Here is a 25169-nt window from a genome sequence, read left to right as displayed (position 1 = left end):
GAATATTAGTGTAGTCTTAAAAATAATATACTAATGCCATTAATTCAATAAAACCCAATATAAATATTTGCTATCATATCAGCACCAGTTTAACAAAGATGTTTTTTAAAGTCTCATACTTACATTGGCATCTTTCCCAGCTAATTTACACAATTCCACCCGTTCCTTTGCAGCAGGCCAATAAATCTGTAAAACATTTCAAGGTGTGTTAGAATCTGAATATCTAAAACACCACATAATTCTAATTAGGAAAGTGAGTGTGTGAAATTAAAGAGTGGCTATCAAGACAAAAGCATGCTGTTAGATAGGATGTAGGAATTTTGAGATTTAAATATTTTCCAAAGCCACCCTAAAAAGATTATAAGAAAACACTGGGCAGAATCATCCACTTGTTAATCTTCTAATTTCTTTTTAAATGTATTTAATAATAGATAAATCATGTTGAGTAGGCCATAACTTCTTATTGTGATGTCAACAGAATTTCAGGTTAGCATTTGCTTAGGTAAGAGATTCTTTTTACCCTGTTTTTCTGTGTTTTCTCGGAGTGGTAGTGCATTATAAACATGTGCAATGAGGTGTGAGAAACAGCTCTTTGTCACAAGCATAAGTTATCACTTCAAGTCAAAGACCAGTGTGGACTTGTTGACAATATTTAACACAGATAGAGCTGAGATGCACCTGTCATTTAGTTAAACGTTAAGTAAGACAATAAGCATTATCTTATTTCAATCTCACAATGACCCTATGAGATAGCTGTACTTACTCTCCCCATTTTCAGGTCAGAAAATTTCTTCATACAGTCATTAAACAAGTCAAGGGCCATGAAGCTGGTTTGCAACAGAGCCAAAATATGACCCAAAGTCTGCCCCTTGAACTGGGGGGTCTCAACCACTACATAATAAATATCATTTGGGCAAATGCATAAGGACAAAGGCAGAAGGCTCCTTGATTGGTCACTTTTAATCATGCTTTATCAGTCTTGAACTTATCACAAATAGTTTGTTTTGTTTTTTAACAAATTTTAGAAATTCTTCCAGGAAGTTTTTCAAAATAAGGCCCCAAACAGTTGCATTACTCCATTAGCTTACAGAAAGAAATGCTCTTTGTTAAGCTATAGACAAGAAGAAACAAGAAAGTCAAGCTCTGAGTAGCTTATATGTTCCAAGAGTTCCTGACAAACCTTTATTATGTTTCTCACCAATGTTAGCGAAAATATTTTAATAGGTGGGGAAAAAGGAAAATATCCTGAGGGAATACACTGAAAGAGACTTGTTAAACCTGGAATGAACAAATGATTTAGAAGTCACTAATGTTTATATGATATTATCCTCATAGTGAAATTTTAGGGTTTTATGTCTCTGAATAAAGAAGAACATAGACTAGCACTTACAGTCTCTGAACAGACAAATACGATTAAATTACTGAGATTTTTAAATGAAGTAAGGTTGTTCATTTAGAGCACATTTTAACAACTACAAATTACAATCAAAGGGTGTACATAGATAGGGTCGTTGAGTGCCAACAGCAGGCTCAGGTGACCAGCTAACCTGGATGTGGTTCACAATGAAGACCCAAAGATGCTATTTATTCAGAATGGTTTAAATCACTGCAATTATATTTTCACATAATTTTGAAAAGTAGCCAGCAATAAAACATGAATGGGCTACAGCAATGAAGAGCAATATGAATGGACCTTAGCAATTCATTATTAGGTGAAAAAAATATATTCCCCAAAATGACAGACAGCATGATCTCCGTAGAACAATGTTTAAAACAACTAAGATAAAAGACACTTTTTTTTTTTTAAGACACTTTTTAGGTATATATGTAGATACAATAAATATGTAAAAAGAAAAGCAACAGAGTGATGAATACAGGACTCAGAAAGATGGTTACCCAAGACTGATAAGAAGATTATACTGGCGGTAATAAACAGGTTATTTAACAGATTTTAGCTTTTGTTCTGGATGGTGCATTTTCAAGTGTTTACTACATAATTAAGAACAACTAAGTAATGTAAGTTAGTAAATAAATCAAAATGGGCCATGCATAGGCCAACTGACATTAGTCGGTCATCGATCTGGAATCATGAAGTCCTAAATAAATGAATATATGAATAGCAAAAATAAAACACTGTAGCTGTCAGGAAATTTGACAGTTTCTTCACATTGTTTTTTATTGTTTGTTTTTGTTTTTAATCACTGGTAGCAAAAATACTGAATTGAGTGTTCTTTTTTGCCCCTTTAAAAATAACATCCTGAATTTATGAAAACTTTGCTTCATATTTGAACTTATGAACTCAAGGTATCCTCTCACTTTTTTCTTGCTGATTCTTTTTTTTATTATTTTTAATTGTGATAAAATATCCATAACATAAAATGTACCATCTTAGCCATTACAGTATTATTAAGTATATTCATTTTGTGTAACCAATCTCAAGAATTCTTTCATCTTGCAAAACTGCAACTCTGTACTTGCTGATTCTTGAATATTACAGTGATTTTACAAAGGATAACTTTGTATCATTGGAATGAAAATAAATGGTACACAGCATGTCCATGATGTGTCAACTGGTTTAATCACTAGTTCATTTTATTTGGTCTCTAGTCTAGATTAATATTTCTTTGAATCCTTTCAATATGTCAGATTTTGTTCTTTTCTGTTTTATACGATGGTCAGATATAGTCACATTTCAGAAGTAAATTTAGAATAAATATTTGTAGATTTGTTCAGACCTGAATATTTTTTTGGTATTAGTACTATACAAAAAAAAGAAAGAAAAGGAAATACAGGACTCTTTCACATGAAGTGTGACTTAAAAAGGAAAAAGAACATCACTGGGTTCTATTCTTTTACCTCTAACCAGTGTATTGGGTGATTGAGTTGAAGTAAATTATGAGACAAATGATGTTTCTAAAATTAATTTTGAATGTATTTATAGGAGCTTCAAAACGGAGGGAGTTATTTAAAGATTGACAAAATGTGGAAGCAACCTTCTTTATCATTTTTGAAACCCAAATGGAAGTTCCAAGGTTAGCACAGAGTAGTTTCTGTTCATTAACCATTTGTTCATTAGACACATAATTATGAAAGGGCTTCTGTATACCTGGCAAGGTGTGGCACTGAGGTGCTAAGACGTGAGTCAGGAAGACAGTTCTGTAAACAGATAGGGTAAGTGCATTTCCATAGGAGATATAAACACTATAAGAAGAGAGCAAAGAGGATGGAGCCACTATGCTCAGGGAGCCCTAAGGAGCACTGAGTGGGAAATGAAGTCCCTACCAGTCCTGACTTCTGAGCCATTGTTTTAAATTACTTGCTTTTAATAGTTTCAACTCTAATGTAACAGTTTAGCTTAGTTTAATAGTTTCAACTCTAGTTTTGTCTTAAAGACTTGATACTAAAATAGTAATTGCAGATTCTTTTTTCTCTTTGCAAAGGGATACAAATTTCTAAAAGATGTTTTAATGGTTTTGTTGTACATTTTCAGTTATTAATTTTAAGTCATACAACTGTAAATTATATTGTGTCATCCTAGTAAATGAAGCCATAAAACTGAAAGGACAAGCTTCCAACAACTGGGTTTTTGATTAGTGGGTAAATGTTATACAAATATATTCAAGCACTGAGAATTTGTTGGACTCCAAAAACCAATTTAAATATATCTTCTAATGTTTGTTTACAAAGCAGATTTTTTCCCCCAAAATGTTATCTCACTTTTCATCATTCACCTTCAATCCCATAAAGTCTAAAACCTGTTAAAAACAGAAATTATCCTTGGATCATTATTGTTATAGCATAGGAATCCTAAGATAGTATCACAACGACAATTTTACTTCTTAAGGAAACATTTAAGCCTTAAAAATAAAGTTATTGAGGTTATAAACTGGCTTATTTTGACACAGTGCTGTCAAGAATTTAGGAATCACAAATAGAATTATAATAATAACAATGTGGGAGATATCTGATTGTCTTCCAGACTGTAAACATTTACTTAAAAGGAAAAAAAAAATCATTGTAGTTGTGCCAATATTTAAAAGCTATCATTTTAATTATGATTTATGGTGAGATTTTCTTTTACTTGCCCATTCTAGTCATTAGAATAAGGGTTTTTTTTAAAAAAAATATTCCTTTTGATCCCTTTTGGTAAACAATATAAAGAGATAAAATTTCACATAACTCAATCTAAAAATAAAGCAAAACAAAAAAAGACCAAGATTTCCACACACTCTTATACTTACATAGGATTGGCAGAAATATGTTCATCAAGTAACATATTTGTTTTTCAATAATCTTTTGAAGTGACATACATAATGTGACATATATATCTCTATCTCTATCTATCTGTATAAAAGCATTCCACCACTTCCATATATTTCTAGTCAAACCGTGTGTACGTGTGTAGATGGATACAGAGGGGGAAAAGAGTAAGAAACAAAGAGAGATAGATATATAGAGGGAGAGAGAGATGTTAAATCTGATTGGGTATAGAGTACTTCATATATAGTATCAAGTTTCAGCATCATTTACACAAAAGCCCAAGAGGTACCTGAGATCTTGAAATTATTTCAGTAGCCCAGGTAGTACACTTTGAGATTGCCTCACTCTCAGACAGAAATCACACCCCACACTTAAAAATACAAAGTCCACAATATCTATAAAAGGCCCTCTTGATCATTAATTAGGTAATGGGAAAGTTTTGAGGTAGTGATTATTACTACTCTCTTTGCTTGTTGAATTTGTTAAAAGTAAGATGACATACACATTTTCTTGCACTTTGGTGCTTTGAACACTCAGCATCATGCCATATTAAAAGTTCCATTAAGCAAGACAAGCAAAACACATACCACTATTTCTAAAAGTTGATGCAGCTGTATTACTCCTTTAGAAAGTTACCCGCAGACATTTTTCTTTCACTTATCAAAGAGAGGCATACCAGAAGCAGAGGTGCTACTTGCATAATTGCCATATTTTAATTGTCCTGAAATATTCCCACAGAATGCTAGTTCTTAACATTGTATGATGTACCAGATACAGCTTTTAAGCTATCATTTTGGTGGGAGTAGTCTTCAGGACCTTGGAGCCTAGACATCAAGGATCTCAAATATGTACAAAGCTGCTCTCTCCACCCACATGTAGCACAGACATCAGAAATCAAACAGATCCTTTCTGTGGATCCTGATAAGCCCAAGAATTTCTCTCAACATAGTTATCTACTGTGTAACCACTAATTGATCCACTAAAATAATTAGGGGCTGCAAATTGGTTCTAATTTGAGTGCTAATCTTAGAGATCAAGTTGGTAACAGAAAACTACATGCGAAAGAAGAGAAGTAAATAAGTTTACAAAATGTCTCCACTTGAAGATGATAATTTATGTGTTAAAGTTTTAAAACAAGTATGTCTGATAAGTCAGTTTCCATATTCAGTAATTTACTGACCTAACCATGTTAGTATGTTTATGTTGTTTTCATAGTATTTCATAATTGAAATTGATCATTTCCAAAAAATTAATTTTTGCCTGTTACACTTGGAAGGATCAAATACTAACCTCTAATAATATATATGTAGTGCTCACTTTGGCAGCACCTATACTAAAATTGGAATGACATAGAGAAGATTAGCCTGGCCCCTGCACAAGGATGACATGCAAATTCATGAAGGGTTACATATTTAAAAAAAAAGAATGAGTAAAAGTATGTACGTATCTGTTTCCTTCAGAGTTATAGAATGTAGATTACTAGTATGAAAAGAGATCATTCTGATGAAATAAACATTGTCTTCACTGTCACTTTGCATATGTTTATATGCTATAAAGTTAAATTTTAAGCACATTTTTCAAAAGAGATTTAATATTAATTTCCTTATGAAACGATAGCAGGAGATGTATGCATTTAAAAATACAATCTATGATCTAGTTATCTTATGTTGATTTTATTTGCTTATCTCTATCCAAAATCCAAAATGGTTTGTTTTTTGAAGCCTATTTACTTCACTTTGAAGACAAATAGGCAGGAGGAACTCACAGTAAAATGCTGCAATGTCTCTAACAATTACTGTTTCATTTATAAGTTATATAATTAATTAACAGTTATCATTTCATAACGTGAAATGTCAGGCACTTTATTTTTAATTATTTAATCTTAGGCAAGTTACAGAAACATTCAAATAATGATAAGGCCTTATAACAACATCCTAAGGAAATTCTAATTATATCTGCTCTTTGTTTCATCTTTGGAAAAGCAATTTAATTGACTCAAGTTAGCAAGTGCAAGGTCAGTCAAATGCCCTTTGGCCTAATTCAGAGATGCCAAGACAACTGAATGGAATACACAAGAGGAAGTTACAACTTGTTCATAAAACCTAAGTAAAGACAAAAACTTACAGCCTTAAAAATGCAAGTGGCCATCTCTGTCAACGAACAGGATTCAAGTTTTTGACTGGTTGTAAAAAGGCTGGGAAAATGCCGCTCTAAATGCCATATGATACAAGGATTTGAACAACGAAGGGAAGAGTGTCTACTCCAGAGTCTCAGTTCCAAGGGCAGAGAGAGGTAGGAGATCTGAGCTCAAAGACCGAAGTACTGGGAAAAAAGGACAGGAGAGCCAGCGGTAAAGCGCGTAAAACTGAAAGCGGCTGGGGTAGAGAGTGTTACAGAAGGGAAGTTTCAATTCTCAAGGTTTGCATCTAATCGCCCACATAGCTTCGTTCATGAAGTCTTGGATGAGAACTGTCTCTCCCTTTCCTGTTTTAGGACTCAGCCCAAAGCCTCTTTGACATTTAGCTTTCTTCCGTCAACCAGCTCCGAATTCCAGTACACTCGCGTCTACCACATCCATCTGCCCCCTTCTTTTTGCAAGTAGATTTAGTTTGGGACCTTTTCCTGGCATAAAGAGCAATGAACTGCAGTGGAATTGGAAGATGTGGGTTCGAGTCTCTGCTGCACCACTTGTTAGCAGCGAATGCTGCACTGCCAAATATCATCTTAGCATTATCCGCAGAATGAGCTTGTTCTACCTGGAATGGCAGGAGCTCAATAAATAAACTGCATGAAAATGAGAGAAATGCTACTGTATCATACAAATTAAAAGGAAATTTAAGAAATCCACAAATGGGTTGGTGATTTTGAACTTGTGGTGCAATTACACTTGTGGATAGATTTCAAAATTTTGTGAGGAATACAAGTCACAGTCTCCCTTCTCTTCTTACAGGAAGTATATGACTCATTAAAGTTGAGTGGCCACTGATACTAAGTGACAAGGGACATTGTGTTTTCTTCCTACCCTCTTTAGCACCTGGCACAGCCCGCATACATAAAAAGTACTCGGAAATTATTGAAAAGTGATCTGCAAAGTTTCCTTTAAAACTGGAGACAGAGAAAGAGTCCTTGTCGAGTTCCGGCAGAAGTCTGAGCAGTCTGACAACATCCTGACAGCCCATTACAGTGACCAGATGGGACCTGCACATCAGCACCCGGGCGGGGGAGCCCGCCCATCCATGAACGAGGCAATTGTTTCACCTCTGTGATTACCAGACAGCATGTGCTCCGCAGGCAATAGGAGCAGATTAATCACCGTGAAACTAAGCAGGGTGTCTTATACCAAAACTTAATTTATTGGGGAGTCCACAGGGTTTCCAAGGGTTTATATTTTCTTTATTTCAAGTATTAACTAAGAATAAAGAGTGGCAATTTTCTTTTATCAATAACTTGATTTCAAATGAGAAGTTATTTATTCTCAGTCTTTTCGCCTAAATAATAGACTTCCAGGGTCACACGTTAGATGAGAACGTCTTATGCAGCCATGAAATGAGTTAATGAACTAGAGTCAGAAGGTCATTCTGATTTATAAAAGCATTTCTGCTTATACTCAATATAAAGCAAGCTAGTACAGGATCCCTGTGTATGAAAACCCTCTTGTTTTAGACTTCCTTAAGGAAAGGGAAATAACAAAGTCCTTTTCATACTACACAAAAAAAGGGTGTTTAAATATGCCACTGAAAATTATTATAGTTAAAATTATAAACTCATTTCGATTAGTGATTTTTCTAATAACAATGATTAAAATAGGAGAATATTTTGATGAATTTCAAGTAAACTGACTAATTTTTATAATTACATACCTCATTTTCAGTTAAATAAGGAGAAAAATAATACAAAATTACATTACAATTGCTGGGAAGAAGAAAAAAAAAACGTTAATAGAGTCATTCCATGTTTATAAATGTGACAGTCTGCTCAAAAAGAAAGTCAATCTTCTTAAGAGTGTCTGAGTTCTAGCTTTTAAGTGTTTTAAGTTTACCAATGTTTCCTTTTAAATAGTTCTGATTGTTTTTTGGTTAATAAACAAAATAAAGTTCTTAAATGTGGGGACCTAAATTTTATTAGCAAGGTGAAATGAAATTGTCTCAAGTTATTCCATAAAAATATGGAGTTCTCTTTTAGGTAGGTTATAAATTTATATTGCTTTGATACATTGCTTTCTCATTTTAAAACCCATAGGAAAACTTCCTTGTTTTCTGCCAGAAACATATTTAGTGCTTTTTACCTTAAAAACAAACATCAATTACATTAAACATAAAAATTTTAAGTAATATACTGCTTTTGCCTTCAACACTGTAAATTTAGCTAATAGGTTTTTGTTGGGGCCCGGTTAATGATCTTCACCTTTGTTTAGCTAACATGGCAATTCTTTGAACATTTTATGTAAAACATTTAATTTTGACACATATCAGTTTCAAGAGAAAATATTTTTAATTAAAAAGAAAAAAGATAATTAAGTATTGTCTCAAAATGAAAGTAAACTATTTGAAGACTAAGTGTTAGATTATTTTAAAGTGGATCATTGCATGTCTTACACGCTCGTTTATTAGATTCTCGGTTATGGCTTAGCTTTGCTAGAACCCAACAGAAATACTATTAAAAAACATGGGAAACAAGATGTAAAACAGCAAATGTTTTGAATAAGGCTATTAATATCCAAAATGCAAATAACACTAATAAGGATACTGACATTCCCCATTTGGTTACTCCTATGATTCTAGAGTGTATACATCAGGAATGATATACAATGAGCTTGCCTGTTATATTTGGAGGTAAAGCAACATTCTTTTGAGAGCTCATTTTATGGCTTAGATATTAGAGCAAGATGTTAAAAAAAGAAATTTTAGCTGAGAAAAAATTTTAAATGAGATGCTAGCTGAGGATGCAAAACTCTTCAAAGTTGGTGGCCAAGAATCATTTAGATGATTTCACCTATGTTCAAGCTATACAATAGTTGGACACTGGAACTTACAAAGTTTTTTCCTTTCCCTTGAAAAGGATATTTTGTCTGAGACAGTTGTGTCATGTGTCTTACAAGCCCCAGGGTAAGAAGCAGGTGCCAGGGAAGGGGCTTTGATGGGACCTCAAGAAGCACTTACTGTTGAACATGCCATTTGTGGGACATTGTGGACAAATGTCTAAAGGGTGAGAGAGACTGACAGGTTTCAGTGGACGCAGAGGCCAGGCTCAGTGGCTATACTGATATCACCCTGAACTTCTAGAGTGTGTCCAGGAAAATACACAAGACAGCTTCCTATGGAACAGATGGGAGACATGGTCATGCAAAAATGCGATGGCATGAGGTCACCTGAGGTCCTGTTCAAGAAGGCTGAGTGAAAAGACTTCAGAAGTTAACACCTGGTGGAACTGCAACCTGTCTCAGATAAAGAATGAGGACACACCAGTCAGAGGAGAAATGCAGCCACTCTTATCCAGAAAATTGCAAGGGAAAGAACTCCAGAAAGAGGAAATTCCAGAAACTCACAGAGGGGCCAATGAAAGAAAAGTCACCCTTCTTTAAACGTCTGACAAGATCAGAAAGTTGAGAAATGAGGTCCCTCTGACAATGGCAAAAGACATTTTCCTGAACCCCTCTCCTCTTCTCTTCTCCTGATACGACACCATAGGGTCAGACACTGACTGTAGCAGCTTAGAGAAGAAGAGGAGCGCAGTCAGGGTCAGGAGAGAAGAAGCCTCTGAACGTCTCCCTACTCAGGAACCCGCCCTCCCTCCCATGGCGTGCCCAAATGGGGACAGGTAGAGCGAGGGAAGGTTCAATTTTAAATGAGGTTGGACACTCTGTTACATTAGACTGGACCTTTTAATTGCTGGAAAACAACTGTCTGTACTCTCTAAGAGTGACCTTGAAAGCCATGGGGTCTGCTGGAGTCATCAAACAGGTCCAGGGAGAAGACCCAGTCCCACAGAGCAGATTGAAAGGGACTGTGGGAGGTAAAATAAAGTTGTTTATTATTATACTCCATGAGTTGACATAACGGTTGCTGCTGGATTAGTAGGTAAAACAAATAACAACTGTAGTCTCAGAATAAGTTTATTTCTCATTGGTCTACTCATCTGCCTCTATAACCCACCTGAAAAACGAGAGAAGACAAAAGAAAGAAAACCAAGAAACAAATGCTTCATTAATAGATACAAAAGCAGTACTTAGCTTAATAAATCATTCCCTTTGTGACCTGTTTGCTTACATCCTGGTTTAGAGACTCACTCCACCTAAGCATGGTTTGAACTGCTTCCAAAATGAGTAACATTTTCAGATGGAAGGATCCCAACAATTCATTAACTCAAGAAGCCAACTAAGTAGCATAACCAGAGAGGATTGGACATTTTTTTTTTACTGTCAATCGTGACTCCATTAAAAAAAAGAGAGAGGAGGAGAGAGGGAGAGATTTTCAGCTTGTATATATTACTCCTAAAGTTTACATAGAGAGGGCTCTGGATTTTACGTGAATTATTGCTAGGACTACTTAAGGCCAGCTGAGGTGGAGAATGTTCGCTTGTAGTCAGTGACAGATGCCATGTAGTTCAGGATAATTTGTTTAGAAACCATAGGTCCTTAAACCATATTGTACAAGTGTCAAACACTTTCATTATTATGATGTCTACACTGAACAGGTTTCTCATGCATCACTTATAAATTAATGATAAATGGATATAAATGTCTACAGCTGACCACATTTTTCAAGGACTATTAAAATTCCTCTGACTCTAGAGATGGGGTAGGTTAAGGGCAGGGAAACCTAGTTTCTTTAACTTGAACTATGAGAAATTTACACATGGAGGGGAGAAATGACTCTCTTCTACTCTGTTTCTCCAACATGTTTTCCCCCATCCTAGCTGGACAAGGAAATAATAAACCTTATGGTCCAAATCCAAATACAAACTATTTAATTAAATTGTTAACAATAATTTACATTTACTCATCCATTTTGGACTAATTCAAATCCCATGCACAACATGTGATCTTTTTTCCCCCTCCCTGAATTCCTACTATGTGATCTGTCTCATTATTTTGGACATTTAAAAATTTTCTGACTTGTCTTATTTTAACTGTGTTATGTCTTATCTTCCTAAGTAGGGCATGAGCAATGACAAGACCTGAGTTTTATATTCTGTTAGACGTTCTTAGCACCAAGAGTAGATACTCAAATTTTTCTATGAAAAAAATAAACAAAAAACCCTGACTAAAGTAGGACAAAATAAAGAAAATTATTCAAAGTTCAGTTACTAAAAAGTATTCCAAGTTTTACTTCTACAAACACATACAATAAGTTTCAATCCCAGAGACTGACAAAACCAAATCAAAGCAGCATTATTTTAGACATAATTCTGCTAGGAAATACTTTCAACGATGCTTAAGTCATACTTAGTTATTTGATTTTTTAAAAATATGTTCTCTGTACATTAAATATTTAGTGGATAATGCTAAAAACTAGTACTACAGAATAATGATGTAGTCTTTAATTCTCTGAGTTAAGTTGTAATGTATTCCCTCCTGACGATGTCACCCTCAACAACAGTTAACAATACTGAAGGGAGAAAACTGACAGAGTATCAGCAAATGTGAAGAAATCTGCAGCAGATTAGATTTTACAAAGCTTAGATTAAATAAAGAATCATAGAGAAGTTTTATAGAGGCAAATGAACTCTTACATAAGCAAGAGAAGTATTTGTACATGTTAGCAGATTTTTCAATCTTTACAATGCAGTGTGGAGAAAAATTATTTCAAGGATTTTTACTTGCAATGAATACTTTCCAAGATATCTCCTGAAAGAAAAATAAATCCTTCCAGATAATTTCCTTGTAGAACTAGCTAATCTTTATAATTTTCTCTGAAGAGAAAATATACACTCTTTTTTTGATTGTCTGAGAAAACTTTTATGTTTGCCTCAGGAAATCTACGTTAATTAGAAAAAAAAGTCCCCTAAGCAAATTATTTTTTTCAGAGAACTTGTTTTCTACTCCCTCTCTTTAAGTGTAGTGATCAACGTGATTGATTCCTGAACACTTCTTCCACCTAAAGCAGTTGATTGATATAAGTAAATCACAGCTTCCCCAGCACTCTTTCAAGTAAGTATAAGAATTGGAATTGACATGTTTCTGGCCAATGAGATGTGAAGGAGAGTTCTTTAAAAGGTTTCCTTGCTCCTAAGGATAAGACATAGTGAGTAATGGTCTTTTATTACTTTACATTTCCTTGTCTGGATGTGACCCATGAAACTGTTATAGCCACTTTGCTACCAACCTAAGGATAATGCCAACACCAACAATGGCAGACAGAAGAGACAGAAAGAACTGGATCATTTACAACATTGTTAAGTAGATGATATTACCATTTACATAGCCACTCAAACTCTGTACATTATTCTTATTCTATAATATAACAAATTTCCTTATTTTTTACCAGCCCAAGTAAGATGTCTTTTAAGCTGACAGCACACTAATTGATTAAAGAGTAGTATATTGGTCGCACACTCAAGAGAGGAAAAGATAACAAAATTACCAACTCAAAAAACAAAATGAACATTATTTAGTATCCTTTATGTGTAAGACACTGTACTATGTACTAAAGGAGAATCAGAAGTGCAGAAAAAATAGTTCCCCTATTCAAGGAGTATATAATTAAGAGGGTCATATATTTACACAAATGGATAATAATAGTTCTATCAGATAGGACATCTGACACTGGTACAAATATATAAAATGCTCTAGTAAACACAAAAAAGAGTTATGTCTCCTGAGGATAAGGAAGCCTTGGGGAGCAAGAGGCGGTAAAAGAGCAGTATTAGGTAAGTGCCTTCAAAAACAAAGAGTGAGATGAGCAAGAAAGTGAATGTCAATTTCAAAGAGTTGTAGCAAAAGCACAAAACTTGAAAGTTATTCATTTTGTAACATGGCAGTTAGAGTAAAAGAAAGAGAGAAAGAGGAAAGCAGAAAGTAAAGTACTAGTGAGGGAACGAGGAAGAGTGGATAAAAATGAGACTGGAAACAGAGCAGAAATGGGTGGGAAGGGCCTTAGAAGTCAATAGACTGGAAACAGAGCAGAAATGGGTGGGAAGGGCCTTGAAGTTTATTCAAATTCCTTGGAAATCAAGAACTCCCAGAAGCATGTAAACAGGGAAGAAATATGGTCAGATTTTTGTTTTTTAAGAGATAATACGATGGTCATGGTGAATGGATGAGATGGGGAGAAAACGGAGATTCTCTTTCACAAGATAAACCCAGATGAATAACGGTATTATCACTTATACTAGAGAAAAATATTGAAGCGCTTGCCACCTTCTCAGCGTGGCCTATCGGCTGAGGCTTTTGTTGGTACTGCGTCACAGCTTGGTTCTCCCCTTGTCTAATGCTACTTCCTTAGTGATGCCCTCACAAGTGTTGATCCCAAGAACACTCCCTTACAAATATCCTATAAGCTAATCTTCATATCATAGTTGGCGTCTGTGGGAACTCAACCTACAACAAAACTGTTGGGAGTGGTTAAATACAGTTCCAGATCTTTGTCCTTGGAATGGGATCACTTATGTCTGGATCTGATTACTCCATTTTGTCCTAGTGTTGGGGGAAGGGAATGTTGAATCAATGTGCATTATCTGTCCCAAACCTGTCCCAGAGAGGAATCCACAGGGTACCTGAACTAAAGAGAGGCCTTAGGGAGCAACTCTAGAAAAAGCCTACTTAAATACTGAGGCATCACATCCCTGGTGATGCTTATACTTGCCCTTAGGTCTATTAAGTCCCTGTAGAAATAATTTTTTAAAAAAGATCAGAATCTTATCTCTCTTACCAAAATGTCAGGGAGTTAAAAAAGAAACTCAGTCTACTTAATCTTTACTTTCTAGATGGAAGAAATGCCCTGAAAGGTCTAATTTTGACTTTCTCCTTCTACAGCCATTTACTCATCAAAGTTTATTGATCATATACCTGCCCCATTCATTGCAGAAGACTCAAAATCTAGTCTGAAAAGAGTAAAGATAATAACAAGGATATTATTAAATATTTATTATGAAATTACTTTTGTAAACGATTTTGCTATTACTTCTGGTGATTCCACTCTAAAGGCTTGTGACAATTATGAAATGACAATGGCTATTTTTCAATAGGCACTTCAAATAAACATATATCCTAAATTTTGATACTTCAAATACTCTCTACAGAATTTTTTTTTAATTTCCCAGAGGAAAAAATTCCCAACCAGTCACTCATAACTCAATTATGTGTTGTAGATTGCTTTAACTCTAAAGAATACAATGGACATCCTTCAGCCCCAGAGTCCCAACATGTGTGGTTTCTTCCACAGAGGAGTCTGGATTTTTGCGGAGGGGCACTGAGCCAACGCAAACCACGTAGGTCTAAACACTGCTAAACTACTATATCTTGACACTTACTTGCTACTGTGGAGTAAGTACCTTTTAGCACTGGTGTGATTTATATCAAGTTTAAAGGTGGATACCTACATAAACATAAATTCTTACCTTTACATGCATAATCCCTTTATGAATGGTTCATTTTACAAAGATAAAGAAAAATCAGTTAGGCAGAAAATCTCTAGTACAGACCCTAATTTTATAATGTGTTCAAATGACCATTTATTTCAATAACATCATATGGGAAAGCAATATTTCACAAACATTTATTTTATTAAGTATTAGCACATTTCAAGCATGGAATATGGCCAAAGAGAGATTTGCTTAAAATAGCCACAGAAGGAAGTTAGCTATCAGAATTTATTTTAAGCAATGATCTAATACACTCAGTTCAGATAAATGGACTTTTTCTTCCAATCCCTGAAGGCAGAGAACAGCACAAGAACAAATTCCCTTAAAAGTATGAATTGATTTTTGCTATTTCCTAAGACGGAGACATATTTGGAAAAATGCTTTGTTAGCTATGTAGTGTCTTTTAAAGCAAAACTTCAAAGTTGAATAGGATTTTCTTTGGCCTCTTTCATAAAAAGAGTCATCCCCTACTAAGATATTTACTGATGATTAAGATATTAGTTGATACCATCTATAGGCTCTACTAGGAGTATGAGTACTTAAAAAAAATTCCTAAGGAAAAAATACACCCTTAAGAATAAATGGGGAGGAGCTTCAAGATGGCGGAAGAGTAAGACACGGAGATCACCTTCCTCCCCACAGATACATCAGAAATACATCTACACGTGGAACTGCTCCTATAGAACACCTACTGAACGCTGGCAGAAGACCTCAGACCTCCCAAAAGGCAAGAAACTGCCCACGTACCTGAGTAGGGCAAAAGAAAAAAGAAAAAACAGCGACAAAAGAATAGGGATGGGACCTGCACCTCTGGGAGGGAGCTGTGAAGAAGGAAAGGTTTCCACACACTAGGAAGCCCCTTCACTGGGGAGACAGGGGGGTGGCGGGAGGGGAGCTTCGGAGCCACGGAGGAGAGCGCAGCAACAGGGGTGCGGAGGGCAAAGCGGAGAGACTCCCGCACAGAGGAGCGGTGCCGACCAGCACTCACCAGCCCGAGAGGCTTGTCTGCTCACCCGCCGGGGCGGGCAGGGGCTGGGAGCTGAGGCTCGGGCTTCGGAGGTCAGATCCCAGGGAGAGGACTGGGGTTGGCGGCGTGAACACAGCCTGAAGGGGGCTAGTGCGCCACGGCTAGCCGGGAGGGAGTCCGGGAAAAAGTCTGGACCTGCCGAAGAGGCAAGAGACTTTTTCTTGCCTCTTTGTTTCCTGGTGCACAAGGAGAGGGGATTCAGAGCACCGCTTAAAGGAACTCCAGAGACGGGCGCGAGCCGCGGCTATCAGCGCAGACCCCAGAGACGGGCATGAGATGTTAAGGCTGCTGCTGCAGCCACCAAGAAGCCTGTGTGCAAGCACAGGTCACTCTCCACACCTCCCCTCCGGGGAGCCTGTGCAGCCCGCCACTGCCAGGGTCCTGTGATCCAGGGAAAACTTCCCCAGGAGAACGAACGTTGCGCCTCAGGCTGGTGCAATGTCACGCTGGCCTCTGCCGCTGCAGGCTCGCCCTGCATCCGTACCCCTCCCTCCCCCCGGCCTGAGTGAGCCAGAGCCCGCAAATCAGCTGCTCCTTTAACCCCGTCCTGTCTGAGTGAAGAACAGACGCCCACAGGTGACCTACACGCAGAGGCGGGTCCAAATCCAAAGATGAACCCCAGGAGCTGTGTGAACAAAGAAGAGAAAGAGGAATCTCTCCCAGCAGCCTCAGGAGCAGTGGATTAAATCTCCACAATCAACTTGATGTACCCTGCATCTGTGGAAGACCTGAAGAGACAACGAATCATCCCAAATTGAGGAGGTGGACTTTGGGAGCAAAGATATATATATATTTTTTCCCCTTTTTCTCTTTTTGTGAGTGTGTATGTCTATGCTTCTGTGTGTGATTTTGTCTGTATAGCTTTGCTTTTACCATTAGTCCTAGGTTCTGTCCATCCGTTTCTTTTTTTGTTTTTCGTTTTTTTTTTACTTTTTAAAATTTTTTCTTAATAATTATTTTTTATTTTAATAACTTTATTTTATTTTATCTTCTTTCTTTCTTTCTATTTTTTCTCCCTTTTATTCTGCACTGTGTGGAAGAAAGGCTCTTGGTGCTGCAGACAGGAGTCAGTGCTGTGCCTCTGAGGTGGGAGATCCAACTTCAGGACACTGGTCCACAAGAGACCTCCCAGCTCCACGTAATATCAAACGGTGAAAATCTCCCAGAGATCTCCATCTCAACACCAAGACCCAGCTTCACTCAATGACCAGCAAGCTACAGTGCTGGACACCCTATGCCAAACAACTAGCAAGACAGGAACACAACCCCATCCATTAGCACAGAGGCTGCCTAAAATCATAATACGGCCACAGACAACCCAAAACACACCACCAGACGTGGACCTGCCCACCAGAAAGACAATATCCAGCTTCATCCACCAGAACACAGGCACTAGTCCCCTCCACCAAGAAGCCTACACAACCCACTGAACCAACCGTAGCCACTGGGGACAGACACCAAAAACAACAAGAACTATGAACCTGCAGCCTGCGAAAAGGAGACCCCAAACACAGTAAGTTAAGCAAAATGAGAAGACAGAAAAACAAACAGCAGATGAAGGAGCAAGGTAAAAACCCACCAGACCTAACAAATGAAGAGGAAATAGGCAGTCTACCTGAAAAAGAATTCAGAATAATGATAGTAAAGATGATCCAAAATCTTGGAAATAGAATAGAGAAAATACAAGAAACGTTTAACAAGGACCTAGAAGAGCTAAAGAGCAAACAAACAATGATGAACAACACAATAAATGAAATTAAAAATTCTCTAGAAGGGATCAATAGCAGAATAACTGAGGCAAAAGAACAGATAAGTGACCTGGAAGACAAAATAGTAGAAATAACTACCGCAGAGCAGAATAAAGAAAAAAGAATGAAAAGAACTGAGGACAGTCTCAGAGACCTCTGGGACAACATTAAACGCACCAACATTCGAATTACAGGGGTCCCAGAAGAAGAAGAGAGAAAGAAAGGGACTGAGAAAATATTGAAGAGATTATAGTTGAAAACTTCCCTAATATGGGAAAGGAAATAGTTAATCAAGTACAGGAAGCGCAGAGAGTCCCATACAGGATAAATCCAAGGAGAAACACGCCAAGACACATATTAATCAAACTATCAAAAATTAAATACAAAGAAAACATATTAAAAGCAGCAAGGGAAAAACAACAAATAACACACATGTGAATCCCCATAAGGTTAACAGCTGATCTTTCAGCAGAAACTCTGCAAGCCAGAAGGGAGTGGCAGGACATATTTAAAGTGATGAAGGAGAAAAACTTACAACCAAGATTACTCTACCCAGCAAGGATCTCATTCAGATTTGATGGAGAAATTAAAACCTTTACAGACAAGCAAAAGCTAAGAGAATTCAGCACCACCAAACCAGCTTTACAACAAATACTAAAGGAACTTCTCTAGGCAGGAAACACAAGAGAAGGAAAAGACCTACAATAACAAACCCAAAACACTTAAGAAAATGGGAATAGGAACATACATATCGATAATTACCTTAAATGTAAATGGATTAAATGCTCCAACCATAAGACATAGACTGGCTGAATGGATACAAAAACGAGACCCGTATATATGCTGTCTACAAGAGACCCACTTCAGACCTAGGGACACATACAGACTGCAAGTGAGGGGATGGAAAAAGATATTCCATGCAAATGGAAATGAAAAGAAAGCTGGAGTAGCCAATTCTCATATCAGACAAAATAGACTTTAAAATAAAGACTATTACAAGAGACACAGAAGGACACTACATAATGATCAAGGTATCAATCCCGTATATATGCTGTCTACAAGAGACCCACTTCAGACCTAGGGACACATACAGACTGCAAGTGAGGGGATGGAAAAAGATATTCCATGCAAATGGAAATGAAAAGAAAGCTGGAGTAGCCAATTCTCATATCAGACAAAATAGACTTTAAAATAAAGACTATTACAAGAGACACAGAAGGACACTACATAGTGATCAAGGGATCGATCCAAGAAGAAGATATAACAATTGTAAATATTCATGCACCCAACACAGGAGAACTTCAATATATAAGGCAAATACTAACAGCCATAAAAGGGGAAATCGACAGTAACACAATCATAGTAGGGGACTTTAACACCCCACTTTCACCAATGCACAGATCATCCAAAATGAAAATAAATAAGGAAACAAGCTTTAAATGATACATTAAACAAGATGGACTTAATTGATATTTATAGGACATTCCATCCCAAAACAACAGAATACACATTCTTCTCAAGTGCTCATGGAACATTCTCCAGGATAGATCATATCTTGGGTCACAAATCAAGCGTTGGTAAATTTAAGAAAATTGAAATCGTATCAAGTATCTTTTCCGACCACAACACTATGAGACTAGATATCAATTACAGGAAAAAATCTGTAAAATATACAAACACATGGAGGCTAAACAATACACTACTTAATAACCAAGAGATCACTGAAGAAATCAAAGAGGAAATAAAAAAATACCTAGAAACAAATGACAATGAAAACAGGACGACTCAAAACCTATGGGATGCAGCAAAAGCAGTTCTAAGAGGGAAGTTTATAGCAATACAATCCTACATTAAGAAACAAGAAATATCTCAAATAAACAACCTAACCTTACACCTAAAGCAATTAGAGAAAGAAGAACAAAAAAAACCCCAAAGTTAGCAGAAGGAAAGAAATCATAAAGATCAGATCAGAAATAAATGAAAAAGAAATGAAGGAAACGATAGCAAAGATCAATCAAACTAAAACCTGGTTTTATGAGAAGATAAATAAAATTGATAAACCATTAGCCAGACTCATCAAGAAAAAAAAAGAAGACTCAAATCAATAGAATTAGAAATGAAAAAGGAGAAGTAACAACTGACACTGCAGAAATACAAAGGATCATGAGAGATTACTACAAGCAACTATATGCCAATAAAATGGACAACCTGGAAGAAATGGACAAATTCTTAGAAATGCACAACCTTCCGAGACTGAACCAGAAAGAAATAGAAAATATGAACAGACCAATCACAAGCACTGAAATTGAAACTGTGATTAAAAATCTTCTAACAAACAAAAGCCCAGGACCAGATGGCTTCACAGGTGAATTCTATCAAACATTTAGAGAAGAGCTAACACCTCTCCTTCTCAAACTCTTCCAAAATATAGTGGAGGGAGGAACACTCCCAAACTCATTCTACGAGGCCACCATTACCCTGACACCAAAACCAGACAAAGATGTCACAAAGAAAGAAAAGTACAGGCCAATATCACTGATGTATATAGATACAAAAATCCTCAACAAAATACTAGCAAACAGAATCCAACAGCACATTAAAAGGATCATACACCATGATCAAGTGGGGTTTATCCCAGGAAAGCAAGGATTCTTCAATATATGCAAATCAATCAATGTGATAAACCATATTAACAAATTGAAGGATAAAAACCATATGATAATCTCAAAAGATGCAGAAAAAGCTCGCGACAAAATTCAACACTCATTTATGATAAAAACCCTGCAGAAAGTAGGCATAGAGGGAACTTTCCTCAACATGATAAAGGCCATATGTGACAAACCCACAGCCAACATTGTCCTCAATGGTGAAAAACTGAAACCATTTCCTCTAAGATCAGGAACAAGACAAGGTTGCCCACTCTCACCACTATTATTCAACATAGTTTTGGAAGTTTTAGCCACGGCAATCAGAGAAGAAAAAGAAATAAAAGGAATCCAAATCGGAAAAGAAGAAGTAAAGCGCTGTCACTGTTTGCAGATGTCATGATACTATACATAGAGAATCCTAAAGAGGCTACCAGAAAACTACTAGAGCTAATCAATGAATTTGGTAAAGTAGCAGGATACAAAATTAATGCACAGAAATCTCTGGCATTCCTATACACTAATGATGAAAAATCTGAAAGTGAAATTAAGAAAACATTCCCATTTACCATTGCAACAAAAAGAATAAAATATCTAGGAATAAACCTACCTAAGGAGACAAAAGACCAGTATGCAGAAAATTATAAGACACTCATGAAAGAAATTAAAGATGATACAAATAGATGGAGAGATATACCATGTTCTTGGATTGGAAGAATCAACATTGTGAAAATGACTGTACTACCCAAAGCAATCTACAGATTCAATGCAATCCCTATCAAACTACCACTGGCATTTTTCACAGAACTAGAACAAAAAATTTCACAATTTATATGGAAACACAAAAGACCCCGAATAGCCAAAGCAATCTTGAGAACGAAAAACGGAGCTGGAGGAATCAGGCTCCCTGACTTCAGACTATACTACAAACCTGCAGTAATCAAGACAGTATGGTACTGGCACAAAAAACAGAAATATAGATCAATGGAACAGGACAGAAAGCCCAGAGATAAACCCATGCACATATGGTCACCTTATCTTTGATAAAGGAGGCAAGAATATACAGTGGAGAAAAGACAGCCTCTTCAATAAGTGGTGCTGGGAAAACTGGACAGCTGCATGTAAAAGACTGAAATTAGAACACTCCCTAACACCATACACAAAAATAAACTCAAAATGGATTAAAGACCTAAATGTAAGGCCACACACTATCAAACTCTTAGAGGAAAACATAGGCAGAACACTCTATGACATGAATCACAGCAAGATCCTTTTTGACCCACCTCCTAGAGAAATGGAAATAAAATCAAAAATAAACAAATGGGACCTAATGAAACTTAAAAGCTTTTGAACAGCAAAGGAAACAATAAACAAGACCAAAAGACAACCCTCAGAATGGGAGAAAATATTTGCAAATGAAGCAACTGATAAAGGATTAATCTCCAAAATTTACAAGCAGCTCATGCAGCTCAATATCTAAAAAACAAACAACCCAATCCAAAAATGGGCAGAAGACCTAAATAGAGTTTTCTCCAAAGAAGATATACAGATTGCCAACAAACACATGAAAGAATGCTCAACATCATTAATCATTAGAGAAATGCAAATCAAAACTACAATGAGATATCATCTCACACCAGTCAGAATGGCCATCATCAAAAAATCTACAAACAATAAATGCTGGAGAGGGTGTGGAGAAAAGGGGTCCCTCTTGCACTGTTGGTGGGAATGTAAATTGATACAGCCACTATGGAGAACAGTATGGAAGTTCCTTAAAAAACTATACATAGAACTACCATACAACCCAGCAATCCCACTACTGGGCATATACCCTGAGAAAACCATAATTCAAAAACAGTCATGTACCAAAATGTTCATTGCAGCTCTATTTACAATAGCCAGGACATGGAAGCAACCTAAATGTCCATCAACAGATGAATGGATAAAGAAGATGTGGCACATATGTACAATGGAATATTACTCAGCCATAAAAAGAAATGAAATTGAGTTATTTGTAGTGAGGTGGATCGACCTAGAGTCTGTCATATAGAGTGAAGTAAGTCAGAAAGAGAAAAACAAATACCATATGCTAACACATATATATGGAATCTAAGAAAAAAAACAAAGGTCATGAAGAACCTAGGGGCAAAACGGGAATGAAGACACAGACCTACTAGAGAATGGACTTGAGGATATGGGGAGGGGGAAGGGTAAGCTGGGACAAAGTGAGACAGTGGCATGGACATATATACACTACCAAACGTAAAATAGATAGCTAGTGGGAAGCAGCCGCATAGCACAGGGAGATCAGCTCGGTGCTTTGTGACCACCTAGAGGGGTGGGATAGGGAGGGTGGGAGGGAGGGAGACGCAAGAGGGAAGAGATATGGGAACATATGTATAGGTATAACTGATTCACTTTGTTATAAAGCAGAAACTAACACACCATTGTAAAGCAAAAGCAATTATACTCCAATAAAGATGTTAAAAAAAAAAAGAATAAATGGAATGGAGCTATAATGGCAGAATAAAAGGACAAGTGTTTCAAATTCTAGCACATAATCAGCTGTTTATTCCACCTTACTGTAAACAATATCTAGGCTGCAGAATAATAATAATTCCAAAAAAAATAAGATAACCTTATGAGTTTGTGTGTTTGGACTAACACAAGTCAAGAACAACTACTGGAAATATTTTAGCCCTCATTATTCTTCTAGAAACCCATATTACATGGAATGCATGCGTATACATTTGCATTCAAAGATTATTTCTTTATCATACCTGAGCATTCATAAAAAATTATTCCTTTTCCTTTGGTGGACCTCAAAAATGTGTGGAACAACTACTTAAAAATTAAATGATTAGAGGAGCAAAAACATTGTTTCTAATGCATGTGTTCATTAAGTGATAGTAACACATATGGTGACAAATATTTTGCCTATGTAGACTGAAGACCTGAGCGCTGATAATACTCAAATAACTGAACCGATATTTAGTTATTTTAATAACTCAAAATTAGAGGATTAAGTTAAAGTGGTCATTGTAGGTGAAAGCCATATGAAGCTTCAAAGTCCAAGAATGACCTACAAAAAACTCTGAATGGGAAGAAGTCTCTATTAACTCAGTGTTGGGAACTATTGACCTGAAAGCTTGAAATGGCTCCTAGTATTTCTTTTGCAGTAGTATTTCTTCTGGCAAAGAAGAGAAAGAAAAAACAAAGTTACCTCATAGATGCAGAATAGGTCAAATATTATGTCTTCTCATCAGTCATTCAACTCTTGTAGTCTTTGTATCCATTTTTGTTTGCATAGATATTGATATTTACTAAATTACTGGCTAACAATAATTGATAAAACAGTGTGACAGTCTTTTCTTTGGGTATCACAGTGCTAGTTGAAAATGTAGGATACAACAGCAATTGCTTTATGGGTTTTGAATAACTAGTATATATTTCTTTTAAGTGCTAAGATTGTTCTTAATGAGCCCACAAGTGAGGCATTATTCATCTTCACTATCTGAATGTGACTGGGCCATAGAAGAAACTTGCTCAGATATAAAAGGAGAGTGTGGAGAAACCAGTGTAGTGCTAAAATGCTACCAGAGTCACACTATCATTAAGTATGCTTATTTGTTCATTGAAAATTAATAAAAATTTAATTTTACAGTAATTGCTACAGATATAAATATTAATATTTCATGAATAACTCATTTTCCAGCTTTTAAATCCAAAACTTTGCAGTAGTATCCATTTACTAACTTTTCATGCCTTTCATTCAGATTTTCAAAGGTTTTAGTATTACACTCACTCTTCTACTTAAATCCATAAAAATCCAAAAACATGTATCAGAGGCAATAAGTTCTTTTAACATGTTCTTTTTTGACATGTAAATGACCTACTGCATTTGACACTGAATCACTTAAAACAAAACAAAAGAGAAGGAAAAGGGCATAGATGAAAATAAATGCATCCAGTCAACTATATAGAAATAAACTGACCTTCTTAAAATTTTTGTTTAAGTCAACCAGACTGAGCAGGAAGATGTGGTCCTTGGCTCCCAGCAGCAGCCTGCCCCTCTCCTCATCTAACAGAATGGTTTGGAAATCCAGTCCTTCTGATGAGCCCAAAAAGGGAATACAGCTATTTGAAAGCAGCAAGTCTACGGGCAAGTAAAAGAAGGATAAAAAGAAAGAAAAAATTCTGAATAAGCAAAATCTTTATTTGCCTCCATACACACACTGTTCCACTTTGTAAATGCAGATACACAGCATGAAAGCTCCAATTTAGATATATGAAAACAATATACAGTTTTTAGCACATACTCATTTAGCAATAGATGCAACTTATTATATTTGATTTTATTGACACAATGTTTATCTTATTATCAAAAATGAATATAAAACATGTTAACACAAAAGCAATAAATGCAAAATTTCTCACAATGCTGTTTACCTTTTTTTTAAATACCTTTTTAAAAAATAAATCTATTTATCTATTTTTGGCTGCATTGGGTCTTTGTTGCTGCACATGGGCTTTCTCTAGTTGCGGCAGGCGAGCGGGGGCTACTCTTCATTGCGATGTCCAGGTAGTTGTGGCGCACGGGCTTAGTTGCTCCATGGAACGTGGGATCTTTCCGGACCAGGGCTTGAACCTGTGTCTCCTGCATTGGCAGGCGGAGTCTTAACCACTGCGCCACCAGGGAAGTCCCTGCCTTCTTAAGTTATAAATTAAAGCATCTACCTACAGTAAGATTTGCAAACTGATCAAATTACCAATATATGCAAAGTAAGCAGCAAACTAAGTGTGTGATAAATCTCAGGCATTTTTTTTCCCTTCTACTTTTGATAGTGTTCAGATTGACCCCATGTCTGGAAGATTACAGTGCCTATTTCACATATACAGCAAGATGTA

The 25169-nt window shown here is 36.4% G+C and overlaps 1 protein-coding gene and 1 non-coding gene across 5 annotated transcripts in view; one reads left to right on the top strand and one right to left on the bottom strand.

The window, feature by feature from the left end:
* The window catches only part of SEMA3D (semaphorin 3D), a 206623-nt gene that overhangs the window by 86833 nt on the left and 94621 nt on the right, over positions 1-25169 (bottom strand). For all 4 annotated transcript variants that reach the window (XM_059934032.1, XM_059934031.1, XM_059934034.1 and 1 more), the window contains 2 exons: positions 24257-24417; positions 124-186 (listed from right to left, as the gene is read on the bottom strand). In XM_059934032.1, the coding sequence (XP_059790015.1) occupies positions 124-186; positions 24257-24417 (224 nt within the window). The remainder of the gene's footprint in view (positions 1-123; positions 187-24256; positions 24418-25169) is intronic.
* On the top strand, positions 5570-5676 carry LOC132372299 (U6 spliceosomal RNA). Its single transcript, XR_009505167.1, has one exon. It is a non-coding gene; the product is annotated as a U6 spliceosomal RNA (small nuclear RNA).

The sequence above is a fragment of the Balaenoptera ricei genome, chromosome 9, assembly GCF_028023285.1.
Source record: "Balaenoptera ricei isolate mBalRic1 chromosome 9, mBalRic1.hap2, whole genome shotgun sequence".
Classification (NCBI taxonomy): domain Eukaryota; kingdom Metazoa; phylum Chordata; class Mammalia; order Artiodactyla; family Balaenopteridae; genus Balaenoptera; species Balaenoptera ricei.
The sequence above is the reverse complement of the archived record's forward strand: the minus strand, read 5'-3'. Positions and strand labels throughout refer to the sequence as shown.